The sequence below is a fragment of the Lucilia cuprina genome, chromosome 2 (assembly GCF_022045245.1).
Source record: "Lucilia cuprina isolate Lc7/37 chromosome 2, ASM2204524v1, whole genome shotgun sequence".
Classification (NCBI taxonomy): domain Eukaryota; kingdom Metazoa; phylum Arthropoda; class Insecta; order Diptera; family Calliphoridae; genus Lucilia; species Lucilia cuprina.
This window is the reverse complement of record NC_060950.1, coordinates 378,947-394,067: the sequence shown is the minus strand read 5'-3', so window position 1 is coordinate 394,067 and position 15,121 is coordinate 378,947. Positions and strand designations below refer to the sequence as shown.

The 15,121-nt window shown below is 28.4% G+C and overlaps 1 protein-coding gene across 4 annotated transcripts; it reads right to left on the bottom strand.

Annotated features, from left to right (window-relative positions):
- Positions 1 to 3,051: 3,051 nt before the first annotated feature.
- On the bottom strand, positions 3,052 to 12,957 carry LOC111689320. 4 transcript variants are annotated; one of them, XM_046956331.1, is made up of 2 exons: positions 12,816 to 12,957; positions 3,052 to 8,417 (listed from the first exon to the last, which is right to left on the bottom strand). In XM_046956331.1, the coding sequence occupies exon 2, from the start codon at positions 8,313 to 8,315 to the stop codon at positions 5,094 to 5,096; it is 3,222 nt and encodes a 1,073-aa protein (XP_046812287.1). In that variant the 5' UTR covers positions 8,316 to 8,417; positions 12,816 to 12,957; the 3' UTR covers positions 3,052 to 5,093. The 4 variants fall into 4 exon arrangements, with proteins under 4 accessions (XP_046812287.1, XP_046812289.1, XP_046812286.1 ...); XM_046956333.1 differs by having other exon boundaries at positions 3,052 to 8,414; positions 12,820 to 12,954; XM_046956330.1 differs by lacking the exon at positions 12,816 to 12,957 and adding an exon at positions 9,874 to 10,188 and having other exon boundaries at positions 3,052 to 8,837.
- Positions 12,958 to 15,121: the final 2,164 nt, after the last annotated feature.

Genomic DNA, 15,121 nt, shown 5'->3' with positions numbered 1-15,121 from the left:
AAATTGGTTGACCCCTTAAAATAACCTAATAACGGAAAAGAGTAACTTTCTTTGCTTATTGTAAATAATTTTAAACATTGTAAAAGGCCATGCTTAAACTAATTATTTCTATTAATTCGATATTTGAAATGAGAGCATTATTACTAATTTGATTTGGTTCACTTTTGTTTTAAGTTTATTTAAGAGAATTTATGTGTAATATTAATTTTACAGTATCATCTATAGTTTTAATTTCTTACCCATTATTCATTCATATTCATTTTATTTTATAAAACGTTTATAAAATAAAACGTTGTTTATTAATAAGGATTTTATTCATAATTACATTTTTATTTGATAAACTGTTTATAAATCAAATTTTGTATGGAAATTATGTTTATAAACCTTTTACAAAATAAAATGTTACTTCTAAACAAGAGTTAGCAATTTTTGGTAAGTTAGTTTGGTTTTTTTAAATATGTTTTGTTGATGTTTGTTTTCTTATAGAAAAATTTTATACATATGTAAATAAGGAAATGTAGTCAGTCATGGTCAACCATATGCATCGCTCATTTGCAACATTACTAGCATAATACATCGTTTCGATGTTTACATGAAGAAATTACCGAAACACCGAAAATAATAGACTTTTTTGAAAAAAGTCAAAAGTATTACAACTGTATATGTTTTGCAAAAATTTTTAGTTATGCCAGCGGTTAAACAAATGAGCGATATCATTATTATATTTAAAATTATTTTTATTCTAAAAAAAAAAAACACATATGTATAGTTGAGTTCAAAATGAGAGGATTAAAAATTTCAAAAGTTTTAAATATAAATTTTTAGTGAATGATTTATATATTTATTTCAATATTTTTTTTAATTAATTATATTTTTTAATTCGTTATATAATTTTTATAATCCTTATTTTAAATATTTATTAAAAATATACATTTTTTTAGTTTACATATATACAAAATGTATTGCTCTTTCATCGAAAATATTATTTATTAATGTGCAGCAATACAAACATCAGTTATATCGGTCAAGATTTTTTTTAAAGCTTCCAGGTAATATGTTTATCTAACCTTTGGTCTTAGATTTCATTCTACAATTTATTAGGCTATACTATACTCATTCCTATATTTTTTCGATTGAAAAAATAAAACGAAGTACTTCCAAAAGAATAACATTTATCCCCACTTCAAAGTTAGCGCTATAGTTTTTTAGCTTCTATGGAAGTGATGTTTATTGACGAAAAGAATCCATTTTTTCTTTTTTTTAAAGATGTATTCATGTTTGAAACTACCTCTAAATGTGTTACTTGGTAAACTTTATCGGTTTTTCGTTTTGTATGTTTAGATATCTGTTGGTTAAACCGTCTTGTCTATACTCGAGCAAAATTACATACATCAATACCCAACATACCCGATTATGTCATACAATTTATATGGCTATTTCTTTTTTTTATACATTTCTAGTGTATAATTCAGATAATTATAAAAAAGATTTTAATAAAACGTCTTTTTATATAAATTAAATAGTTTTTGATCATAAACTATCAAATTTTAGCAATTTTTTTAAGTTTTCTCATTGTTTTCTTATTGACAAAAATATCATGTGCAAATAACCTAAAAAAACGCCTTTGTAACGTATTCTGTACATTAGGCAGAATTTGACTTTGTAAAATTTTGAAATTATTACTCAGTGACCGTGAAAGATAATTGAACAAAACTTGTTATATATTATTTATTAAGGTGTACAAAATCGATTAGCATTAAAAAATCCAAGTATTCAAGCCATTTAATGATGAAAACCTGATTTTTTGGAGTAGGCTTTATATATGTAGATCGTTATTCATAAAATTCGCTTTTCATAGTGTTTATAATTGAAATATAGACGTTAAAGTATTTTTTTTTTTTTGAAACTGTGTATAGGCGATAGAGTTGATTATTAGAAAATTGGAAGCATCATTTAGGCTTATCGACTCAAATAATGTTTTGAATCAATATTAAGTACTTTAAGGTAGGACGAATATTTTAGATCATGCAATACTATCTCAACAAAAGTGGTATAGGTTATAAATAGAATTCATTGTAAAATTCTACATCGAACAATTGTTGAAATTAAGTTTGATGTACTTTAAAGTTTACGAAACTTTTTAACACAATGCTTATAATTCACAATTTTTTGTAGATGTACATTTTGAAATAGTTCTGAATGACAACCAAAATAGTAGTTTTGTAACATAATGGTACTTTTTCCAAAAACATTTTATTTCAAAATAAACATATTACTTTTTCTTTATTTAACTTTTTATTTGCATATGTGACTTTTGACAACCTGCTATGGCAATGACTAATCCTAATAAACTAAAAAATGTATAAATAATCACCTTTGCTAAATTCTCTATTATATATCCTAAGTCGCGATTCTTCCATCGTATTTATAATTTACTTTAAACTATCCTCAGCTTATAATATTGGTGATCCTCTAACCAACCAAGTATATATTTACATAGTGAAACCAAAATGAACAGGTTTCAGATCTGAATGATTACGATCTCCTTTGAACAACTAAAATTGGATTCATCATATTACTAAATTCGAAACGAAATCTAATGTGGACCAGATTTATTGCTAAAGTCTAAATTTAAAAATTTCGGGAGATTTCAGCTATTGTGTTTAATTATGACATTTTAAGGGTAGAAACACTTTATAGGTTTTTAAATCGTTCATGTGACAAAAAAATTTACAGTGTTATTTGTAAAAAAGTACTAAAAACGAAAAAAGTACCACAGTACTGAATTTTTCATGCCGGATAGATAGAGAAAATTATATTTTAATATGTTCAATGCTGTTCCATGACATACTCTAATTATACAGTGTACATTAGGAATATAAGTATTGAGAGGTTTAATTTATTTTATTTTCAAAATAAACCTAGCCTGTTGGTCATAATCGGTTACAAATTTCTACTTAAAAAATTTACTTAAAAAATATAATCGAAATATAATATAATAATAATATAAATATATTATATTTTATTAATAATCAAATCAATTGCATTGTATATATAAAAAGTTGTACCACCAAAATTAAAATCTAACTCAAAATGTCAATATTATTATAATTTATAATATTATAATAATTTAGTTAATTAATTACATAGGTTTATTAAAATTTGTTGGCTTGCTAACTCTATTACTTCTGCGTAAATTGACAGTATTAGTATCTTAATTATTTTTTAATTTTAATATGATAAGAATTTCTTCTATAAATTCTTTCATCAATTAAATTTTTTACAATATAAGATCTGGGAGTATTATTATAATTAATAATCATTCCAAGTATCAACTTTTTCGACGAATCAATTTTAAAAAAATATTTCATCTCCAATTTTAAAATCATTTCTTTTCTTTGTTTTTCTTCTCTAAATTTTTAACTTTATTCTCCAATTCCTCCCTAATGATGAAGTCTTTGACTTTAAATATATTAATTCAAACCACTTTTTCCAGGAATTTTCTAATATATCACAAACAATTTTCTCCAAAGGTAAATTTGGAATTTCATGAGGATTTAATGGCTCTTTAGCCATAGATGTCCCAATTTCCTGACACTTTCCACATTTCAAAATGAAATTCTCAATATCCTGATTAATATTAATCCAATAAAATAATTCAGCAGCTCCTTTCCTTGTCTTTTCCCATATGACTTTCATGTAACTTTTGTAAAAAAACTCCTAGGCATGTTATATCATTTCTTTTGTTGAAATATTGAAATATTCCTTAATATTTTCTGGTATTTTAGCCTTTAATGGTCATCCTTCTAAACAATATTTCCGTATTAAACATAGTCTCTCATCATTCTGAGTAGCCTTTCCTATTTTTTCCAAAATGTCATCCGTTACATTCACAGTATGTATCATTTCAGTTACGCCTCTTTCATGCTCCTTATTGCCTGTATAAATATAATTTCTGAAAAAATAATCTGCGGCAACTATACTTTTACCAGGTCTATGTATGACCTCTACATTATATGGAAACATTTTTAACATTAGTCTCTGTAATCTTTAAGATCCTATCTTATTTATATTCCTTTTAAAAATAGTATCTAGAGGTTTATGATCTGAAATAATAAAAAGGCTGGTATAAAACTTACTTTGGAGCTTTTTGTCTAGATACGAGTATATTGAACATAGTTGTATGGGACCACTGGTAATCTACAAGTTCGAGTACTAATATTTACACTTGGTAATACCAATAATTACTGATTTTGAATTAAAAAATTTTAATTTTGTTTCGAAACTTATATATTTTTTCGAATTACTTTATGGATAGGAACGATTTGAAAATTGTATAAAAGTCATAAGCCTAGCAACTAAATTTTTAAATCATTTTCATTAAATTTTTGGTAAATCAGACAAATTAGCCTTCATAAAAGACAAAAAAATATTAAACAAAATTTGTCATAGAAACATACATAATAACATTCTTGAATTTTTATTGAAGATAATTGTTTTTGCGCCGTTTCTAAAGATAAAGTTGTAGTCTAGATTATGAAGGAAACTTATACATATATCAATAATTCTTTATGTTTGTTTATACTCAATAACTGTTTTTATAATAAAACATTGTTCAAATTACTAATTTATAAACTTGAAATGTATTTTAGTTTTAAGTTGTAATAAACTATCTAACTTTTTTATAATTATAAAAATAATATTTGAAGGGCTTGCCGCATCAACATGATAACCAATCGATATCAAATACGGATTTAATGAGCTTAATGCACTACCACACCCACCAAAAATATATTTCATAAAATTTAATTATATTATTTTATTTTGCGAAAAAATATAAGGACTACTTGTATAAATTCCATATAATTTGTTTGTTTTTTTTTTAGTTTTAAATAGTTTTTCTCAATATTTTTATATTGTGCCGTACGAAATTACTGCTATAAGCTCCCCATTTATTTTTTATTTTTTTATTGTATTTCTTTAAATATTTATTTTTTACTAAATTAAAAAAATACTCAATCTAATTATATAGTTTTATACATAAATACGTACTAAGGGAAATGTTTTTTATTATTAAATAAAAACGTGTATTCTTAATTTATACTACTAGACGATGTCGTTGACGTATCACTGTGCAAAGAATTATTGGATGATGTCTTGTGTTCTATTTCTGAAGTATTTAGAGTACTAGCACATAAATTATTAGCCAAATTTGTTGCTGGCGTACATGATGTAACATTATGTCGACACGGCTGAGGTGAAGTAGGATTTGATAAGCCAGATTCATGGATAGGCGATAAAGTCGGTGATCGTGTACGCAAAAAGTGTTTACGTCGTTGTCGTCGATAGATATTGTTGACTGTTGGTAATCGTGGCATGGGGTTGTATGGGGAATTTGTGATATTGGTCGGTTGAGAAGAGACAAAAGCTAAAGTTTCCGCCAATTCTTCTAAATCTGCAGTACTCGGAATACGTCTACGTGTAGGAGGAGGTAATGCTGGAGGCACTGTTATACCAATGGGAGTAGTATATGTCACTGAAGTGTCATCTCGTATGATCGAAGTGGGTAATACAGACGTTTTAAATGTGGCAGTGCCTTGAGAAGAGGGTGTTGTCATGCCACTACTGTTATCTGAGTAACTGCTTGGTTCTCTCGAGCTTTCAGTGAGTGAGTTATTTGGCGAAATTGTTGTGGCAGAGGAACTCGATGCGTATGAGTGTTTGTGTTTGCAACAGCTATCTTCTTTTTGTAAATAAATTGGTCTAACCTGATTTTGTTTGAGACTCTGATCTGTGTTGTGCTGCAGTCTACACCTCGGTCTTCTGTAACGATTTATGACACGCATAAAGTGCCGAAATCTAGACACTGGCCACGTTCTATTGTTATGCAAGTTCGCTTGTGTAACCTTAAGACTATCCTCCGTGCTCGATGAGTTGTGTGGAATTTGGTGTGCACTATTGCCATTTGGATTTACGTAATTCATAGAAAGTTCTTCTTTGTGCGCCATTTTTACAGCCAGCTCTTGGTGATGTTTGTTAGCCAAAGCAGCTATAATATCATTCGGTACGTCAGGACTATCAGGAACTGCAGAGCAACAGTTCCATTTTCTACGCCATCTCTGATGCTTAGAAATAGTCTGCATGCAACAACGTTTTTGAGCAGCCGATGTTTGTACAGATGAATGCGATTTCCCAGAGGAGGTACGTGACATCTGTTGAGGATCAGACTTTTGGGTTGATGTTTTATTCGTTTTGGATTTAGATTCTCTTTTAGCAAAAATGGGGCTTCGAAGGCGAAAAGAACAAAATGTACATTGTTCGGTGTATTGAAGGAAAGAACGACGGTTGTTTAGGGTTGCCGTAGCAGTCTCAAGATTCTTCACTAGCATTGCTTTGGTTGTAGCACCACTTAACCTTCTTTGTGTGGAAGCTGCCTTAAAAGACGTGCAGCAGTGAAATGTGTTAAACGCATCAGCATTGTCTTCAGATGTGGAGTCTAAGTCAGTATTAGCTCCTGAGATGTGAGCTATGGTCAAAGGTGTCTTGATATTAGATTCTTCTAGCAATGAACACATGTAATACGTCTTTAAGGCAGTCTGATGATATTCTCTAGAGTTTGCACAGCAATGAAAATTTATATGCGGATTGGACTCTAATTGATAAGAGTTTTGTTGCCCTAATGTCAGATCTGCATCATTAGGATGACGTCGTTTAGAACACATATAGAATTGGCCACATTCTGAGGTCCTTTTGGACGGATGATTATTTGTAGGTGGATTTAATTGAGAATCGATTTGTGAATTTTTGGCTGTAGCTGCTAACTTATTTTTAGCTTCCTGGGCTTGGCGATGATTACGAATATACTCATAGGTAGTCAACCCCAAAAACGAGATGTAAATATGAAAAAAACAAAGATGTAACAGTAGACCTGCTGTGATGGCTGCCAACAAGCCCAAACATCCCAATAAAATGAGAAATATAGTGTGACTAACAGCAATACCGGCAAAAGATACTGAAGAACTGTTGTGTGATATATATGAGGAATCCTTAGTAATGTTTTTGGTTATATCATCATCATTCAGAGAGTTTATTGTGCTGGAAGTATTAATTGCTAAAGAGTCATTTAAGCTATCCTTGATTAGCAGTGTGACATTTTCCATCAATGTGGGTAAAGTAGAGTTTTCCGTAAATAAAATTTCTTCATAGTCAGTATCCGTATAATTAGGTGACGTATTTGTTTCATTGGACGTTCCATTCAATATAAAATATTGACTTCCGTCTACCGAATGGTCTTCAAATAACCGTGGCGAGGGATACCAATAACTAAGCCATTCTGGTTGGAGATAATATAACACAATCTGAGCTATAACCGCTAATAGTATTACCAGAGTAGCGCAAACTGCACTTACGACACACATTAGAAAAGCGACATAATTTCGTGAACCTATACAATGATTTAACCATTTGCAGTGATGATCAAATTTACCCACGCATTTATTGCACACTGAGCAATGTTTCGTGCGGTGCGATGAGGTGCGTATGTTACACAAATGGCACCGACCGTTCTCTATAACATGGGCGTGTTTGGACCGATCAAATTCGGGAACAATACGATCGTTACGATGAACTCTGCGTAGTTCACGATCTGCAGGATCTATTAGTAAGGCTACTAGATGGGATACTATATGTACGATATATAGACCAGTTATCAAGCCATAAAGAGGTCCCTGTATGTCTGTGTTAAACGTAGGTATTAATATCCAATAAGCAGCTAAACCAAATAATATCAGTACAAACCAACCAAATAGCTGTAGCGGATGTAAAGGGGTCTGTAATCCATTTATACGTCTTCCCTTACGATGATGCACATCGGCAATATTTTCTTGGAAGGAAATGCAATGAGAAAACTTCCATGGACCTGCTAAAGAATTTGGACTTCTTATATTGGCCAAATGATTGTTGTTATTTGAACTAGTAGAGTTTTCTATTGGCTGTTGTGTTTCTTTTTTACTAAAAAAATTTATAATTTTTGATGCAGTTGTATGGGTCTTATGAGTTTTTATTTGGGTTAGTTCTGTATACAGTTTAGGATTCTTGGCATAATCATTTATACTCGCTGTAGTTATAGTAATTATATTTTCATCGGTATTAACAGATTTATCATTTTTACTTATATTATCATCACTATATGACGATATTAAGGCAATGCCGTTTTGTGTGTGATCTGAATGTATTTCTAATTCAGCATCTTTGAATTGAGTTGTACTTTCCGCTGTAGCTTGAATAGGTTCCTGTTCATTACACTCTGGTTGCATGTTGCTTTAAATTTAACATTTGTCTTGATATCTTGAAATTTTGAAAAGATATAGGCAAATAATATCAGGCGTTGTTGAAATGAAGTGATTATTTTTTTTCTGCTATGGAAGGAGTAAATATAAATGAAATTAGGAATAAAACTACTTACAATTCGACCCAACATTACAGTTTCAGCGAATTTTAAATATCATACTTGTAATTTTTAAATAAAGTTGTATAAAAAATTTTTGTTTCTGACGAAATGCACTATACTTAATTAAAAATTAAGAATTATAAAGATTGAAGTTATAGTTTTTTTTTTAATTTCAGTTCATTTTTGCGTGATTTTAAACTATCGTTTATCTTTATGGCTACGTCACTTTTTTATTTTTTTACAATAATATACGTACAATTTTCACCATTTCTTTATTTTGTTTATGTTATTAATACTTTTCAGATATTGTTTATATTATTATTGTTTATATTATTAATTACATTTCAGATAATATTCTCATTAAAAAACTAGTTCTACAAACTCTGTTCTTATTGTCATATGTGATGATTGCAAAAAATGTACATATCGATTATTTACTACAAGACTGCCATAATCCAAAATAGGCTTTTGAGGAATATGTGGGAGTAATTCATTTTATCCGAGAATTCGTGGGTCTTGAAAAATAGTTTGTAATAACCGAGAATTCGTTATAACCGAGTTTGACTGCGTGAAATATGATTATGAACATAATCATATTATAAAGTATATATATATTCTGGATCCTTATAGATAGCTGAGTCGATTAAGCCACGTCCGTCTGTCTGTATGTTTGTTGAAATCAGTTTTTAGAGGAACCCAGATATCTTTTTTCGAAAGGTATTTTTTGAATTTTCTATAATATTGAACCTAGAAACATAAAGTTAAGTATGTAAAGTGAGAAGTCAAAAAGGTGGTACTTTTTTGTTTTTCAAAGGGTACTTTTTTAATTTTCAATAATATTGAACCTAGAAATAGTAAATTAAGTATTTAAAGTCTGAATTAGGTGAAAACCCATATAAGGGAACATTTTGGTATTTTTCGTTTTTCAAAAGGTACTCTTGAGTTTTCTATAATAATAAACTTAGAAACATGAAATTATGTATGTAGGGTCCGGATTAGACGAGAGCACATCAAAGGAGATTTTTGGTACTTTTTCGTTCAACAAAACGTACTTTTTGAATTTTCTGTAATATTGAACCTTGAAACATGAAATTAAGTATGTTGAGTCGAAATTAGGAGAGAACGGAAAAAGGGAACTTTTTGGTACTTTTTGGTTTTTGAATTTTCTATTATATTGAACCTAGAAATTAAGTATGTAGGATTTAAATTAGGTGAAAACCCATAAAAGGTAACTTTTTTGTATTTTTTCGTTTTTCAAAAGTAACTTTTTTTAATTTTCTATAACATTAAATCGAGAAACATAAAATTAAGCATGTTGAGCCCGAAGCGAGGACTTTTTGACACTGATTGTTTTTTTTTTAACACACCATGGTGAAGGGTATATAAGATTCGGCACAGTCGAATGTAGAACAATACACAATTACCTTGTAGATATTTTTCAATTTATTAATTCCAATAACCTAGCCAATAATCGGCCATAATCGGAAATAAATTTGAAGTCCACTACAACTCGAATTTTAGATTATGACAGTTTTGTAGTAAATAAGCGATATGTTTGTAACTCTTCGTTATTTTATATTAACTAGATAAAACATGATTTAATTTAAAAAAATTAATTTTATATTCATTATGACAAATAATTCATTTTAGGTTTTATATACATGTTTGTATGTATACATATGTAAAAAATAATCGCACAATTAATATTTCATTTTATCGGGTTAGTACAATTCACTTTTTTAACATTTTTTATGTGTACAGTTTGTTGATTTTTTCGATTTCCTATTTTTTATTTTTTTTATAAATATTTATGTTTTTCACATCTGTATTAAAATATTTTTTAATACGTACATACATACATACATACATACATACATACATACATACATACATACATACATACATACATACATACAACCCACATTCATATGTATGCTTCAGAGTCCGAAAAAAAAAAATTATTTACAGAAAATTAATACATGGAATGAGATAACAGATTGTTAAAGAAATCCTTTAGTCAAGGTTACAGGGTTTTCTTTTGCTTTTATTTTTGAACGAAACACGGAAAATCCATTATAAAATAAGATTTAAACATTCATAGTATGTACACATTCATTCAGAATTCTTAAGCAAGTACGAATAGTATGGTTTCAAAAGTTGAATGTTAATTAATTTAGATTTATTCATATTCGTATTTCTTTCACTTCCTTTTTTTGTGTTACACAAAGGATTTTTTAATCGTGCGCATATTTTTGTTTAGTTTTTTTGTCGTTCATACGTTTTTTTATTTTATTTTTAAAGTTTAAGTATTTTTTTTGTATTTATTTTTGTTTTCATTTGGTTTTAAATAATAAGTTAAATATATTTCTTTAGTTCGTTGTAAATGCATAACACTTGAAACATGAATTTTAGAAACTATTGATTTTTTTTACGGTTTTTTAGTATATAAGTCCTGAATGGTACGTCGTTTTGAGGGAGTGTCTTCTTTTAAAAAGTCCAAACCTGTGCATTGGGTCATAATTCTATTTTAAAACCTAAAAATATTAAAGTGTAAATTCAGTTTTATTGATTTTATTATTCATTGAAGACAATAACCTAGAGGAGAGTAATAATTGTCAAGAGGAAGGAGTGTTTATGAGAAATTCTATTTTAAATTTAGAAGATTTTTCCCATAGTCACCGATTTTGACAAAATTTTGTAAACACGTAAAGGAATTTTGTGATATTATAGTACTTAACACATATTTAGATTTCATTTTTCTCTATAAATAAATCGTTAGAATCGTTCTCTAGACTTGCTTAAATGTTAAATTGCGGTTCATATTAATTTCCGAGATATGTAAATCTTTGCAAAAATGTTAAAGTATATTTTTTAAAATGTTGAAAATTATACCTATAAATTAATTTCAAATTTTCATTTTTATAACTATTTTGTGTTGAAAAATTAAAAAAATTTAATTAAAAATCATTTTTAATATTTTGAACAATTTCTTGTAAATACACATGTACATTTTTTTTATCATATCTTGTAAAATTGTTGAAATACCACAATAAAACAAAACATTACATACAAATTAAAAAAATAAAGATTTTTTATTTTATTTTAATTTTTTATAATCTTTCTGAACACACTTGGATGGAAGAATTATCTTTAACACGTGAAAATTCGCTTTTCCCGAAATTTTAAGCACCAGAGTTTTTAAAATAAATAAAATTATTTCATTTCTCATGGCCTTGTTGGAAAGATAAGATTTGGTCGAAATTTTAATAAAATAAATATTTAATGGCACAATTTTTGAAGAATTTAAAAAAGTTCTAATTTTTACACAATTTTACAATTTTCAATCGTTTTCCGATATTTGAGGAATTATTAAATATTTTAATCCAAATAATTGGAATCGGTAAAATCTAAATGTTCTCTTATTGGCTGAGTGGAAAATTAAATGAGTGTAATTTCCCGAGAAGTTCTTATATTTTATTTGTACTCATGACAACACTTCATCATTTCCCGTGTTTTTTTTACACCCTTATTCATAAACATTTTATTTTTTAAAAGGTTTATAAAACAAAATTTCAATACGAAATTCGATTTATAAATTATTTGTAAAATAAAATTTGTTTATGAATAAGGCATTTAAACTCTTCTCTTTAAATAACAAAATACCATATTGAACAATTATCAATACATACATATGTATGTGTAAAATGTATTTAAATATATTTACATAAGTATGTAAATGAAATGTAATAAAAAAGTATTAGCAATTTGTATTTAACTTTCATTTACGATTTTTAAACGCAAAAATTGTAGCTTGTTTTTTGTTATAGTTGTTATACACAATCACATGTATATAAATATATGTGTATGTATATATGTATTAATGTACATACGTATTTATTTTTTGCAATTAACTGTATTTCGTTGTCACTATAATAGGCCTTTTTTCCAATTTGTTTTCCTTTTCTTTTTCTTCGTTATTTCAGTTTGTGAACTATAACGTTTTTTCATTGCCGTGGAGATAAACAAAATGAATAATATTCACATCCATATTTACTCGCAAGGATAAATAGTGAGTATGTGAGTTGAGTCTGAGCAGAAAACAAAATTTTGTACTCCACACACAACTACTAATACATATGTATGTATGTCTGACTAATAAAAAGGCACAATCCAATAAAAAAATTAAATATGTAAAATGTAACTATTATTTTTTATTTCTCCCTATAATGATAATAATGTTGGCAGTTGTTGTTTTTAAACTGGGGGAAAAAGTACATATGTACTTAAGTTATTAGATTTATTTTCAGGCAGTTGAATTTATATTTTTTTAAATAAAATTGCTGGTGGTGTTTTTCTTTGCACATACACACAATTATATAATGTATTTTCTGCAACTTTTACAAACACAAAAATGTATACACAAACACTTTAATCCAAATAATAAAACGTTTTTTTTTTTATTTCTTTCTTTTAAAGTTTTCCTACCGTTATTTAATGTCTATTCTGTTTAAAATTCGTTAAGCAACTGAAGAAAATTTACAATTTTCGTAGTGAAAGTTTTTTCTCCTTCTAACGTAAAGCTTTTTGATGTTCTCTTGTTTCTCAGTATTTCTCTTCATCACAACTCTCCGTATTTGTCACAGAGAGGAGTTACATATATAATATCGTACTTCGTGCATTTTCGAAATAAATCACTTATTAATTGAAAAGACGACCACTATTTGTATACCCTTTACCTTCGTTTGTCATTCCGTTTGTAATTTCTACAATATAATTTTTAGACCCCATCAAGTATATATACATATCTTCATATATTATAGGTAGCGAAGTCGATTTAGCCATGTCTGCCCGTCTGTATGTTTGTTGAAATCAGTTTTAGAAGACCCCAGACATCTGCGAGTTCCGAATCTTCAAATCAGCACAATCAATCCATAAATAACGGAAATTTTAGCAAAAATCGGAGACAACTTCTGAAAAATGTATCAGAAAAGCTGCACTAATTTGTTGTTATTGGAAAGAAAATTGAAATTAAGTATGTAGGGCTTAAATTAAGTATTTTTTATATCATTTTTCAAAAGTCACTTTTTCAATTTATTATAATATTGATCATGGACTCTTGAAATTAAGTATGCCCGGATTAACTAAGAACCCATTAAAGGGACCGTTTTGATAGAAAGATCGGCCCCCATACAAAGTCCCCTTCAGAAAATTACTTGAATGTCCAAAATTAACTTATAAACACAAATATCGCGATGAAATTCAGCACAAATAAATATTATATAAATATAAATATATTCACAAAACTTTATCGGGGTTGATCCATATGAGCGTTGAGAGTAATTTCTGAAGTAGACCTTATAATTCAAATTTGGTCGAGAGATTTTGTTTTTATAAAACTTGTTTGTCGCTTACTGTTATTATTACGTCACTTAAGAGCGATAGGGTAATTTTCTAATGGGGATCTAATGTGAGTGGTAGGATCAATCATGTTTGTGTTGAATTTTGCTATTATTAAGCCTGTCAAGTTTCAAAAATAGATTTTTGTTATTATACAACTTGTTTATGTCGAATTTCGTCGCTATACTGCTACTGTTATGCCAGTTATGATCGCTAGAGTAATTTTCTGAAAGATTCCTTCTATTGGAGTTGATCAATTATGGTTCGATGTCCGCAATACTTCACAGTATAATATTAAATAAAAACATATGAAAATTCAAAAAGTATTTGTAGTCAAAAATGTATATATAATGTATATAATTAAAACAAAATTGTTTTTGAAGTCAATTCATAGAGTATTTGTAATGTTTCAATAAATGAAAATGTGGCCCTTTTAAAACCCATGTTTGTAAACTGTAAATGTTGGCTCTTCCGATTCAAAAGTTTGCCGACTCCTGAGATAGGGGATAAAATTTTCCCAAAATATTTTCAATTAAACAGAAATGTTTGGTATTGAAAATGGGAAAAATCAGTCAACGATTTCACAAAGCGTAAAAAGCTTTAAACATTCATAAATTCGTTGTCAGTTTTTTTACCTCCGAAATTAAATTTTGAATTATGGTGGACCTTGGAACCTAATAGCCCTACCACCCTTTTAAAGATTACTATAATGCTGATTACTGGTTTCAAAATAATTATGTGCGATGAAATTCGACATAAACAAGTTTGGTATGACCCAAAATATCCCTATGAAATTTATTGGGGACCGCTCCTTATTTAAACTTACCCCCCATCTGAGGCCCCCTTTAAAAAAATTATTATAATGCTTATTATTTTCTCCAAAATAATTATATGGCGATGAAATTCGACACAAACAAGTTTTTCTATGATATGATCAGTCGATATTTGACCCTACCAAAATATAAGGTGCGAGTACAACAACGACGTTCAACATAAATATGAACCAATATCGTTCTACAAAATTTTATGGGAATCGGTCCATAATTGACCCTACACCCCATTTAAGATCACCTGTAGAATTGACTATAACGGGTTCATATTTGACCTTATCTCCTATAAAAGGTCAAAAATCTGTGTACAACAAAGAAATTCGACATAAACATGAGATGTATGAATCAAAATCGTTATACAAAAATTTCAAGGGAATCGGTCCATAATTGACTACATCCCCATAATTTCTCTTTTAAATTCAACGAGGATCAGTACATAAGAGGC

Bases quoted from the DNA above. Each gene is read 5' to 3' on its own strand.
- LOC111689320 (XM_046956331.1), bottom strand. From the start codon at position 8,315: ATGCAACCAGAGTGTAATGAACAGGAACCTATTCAAGCTACAGCGGAA.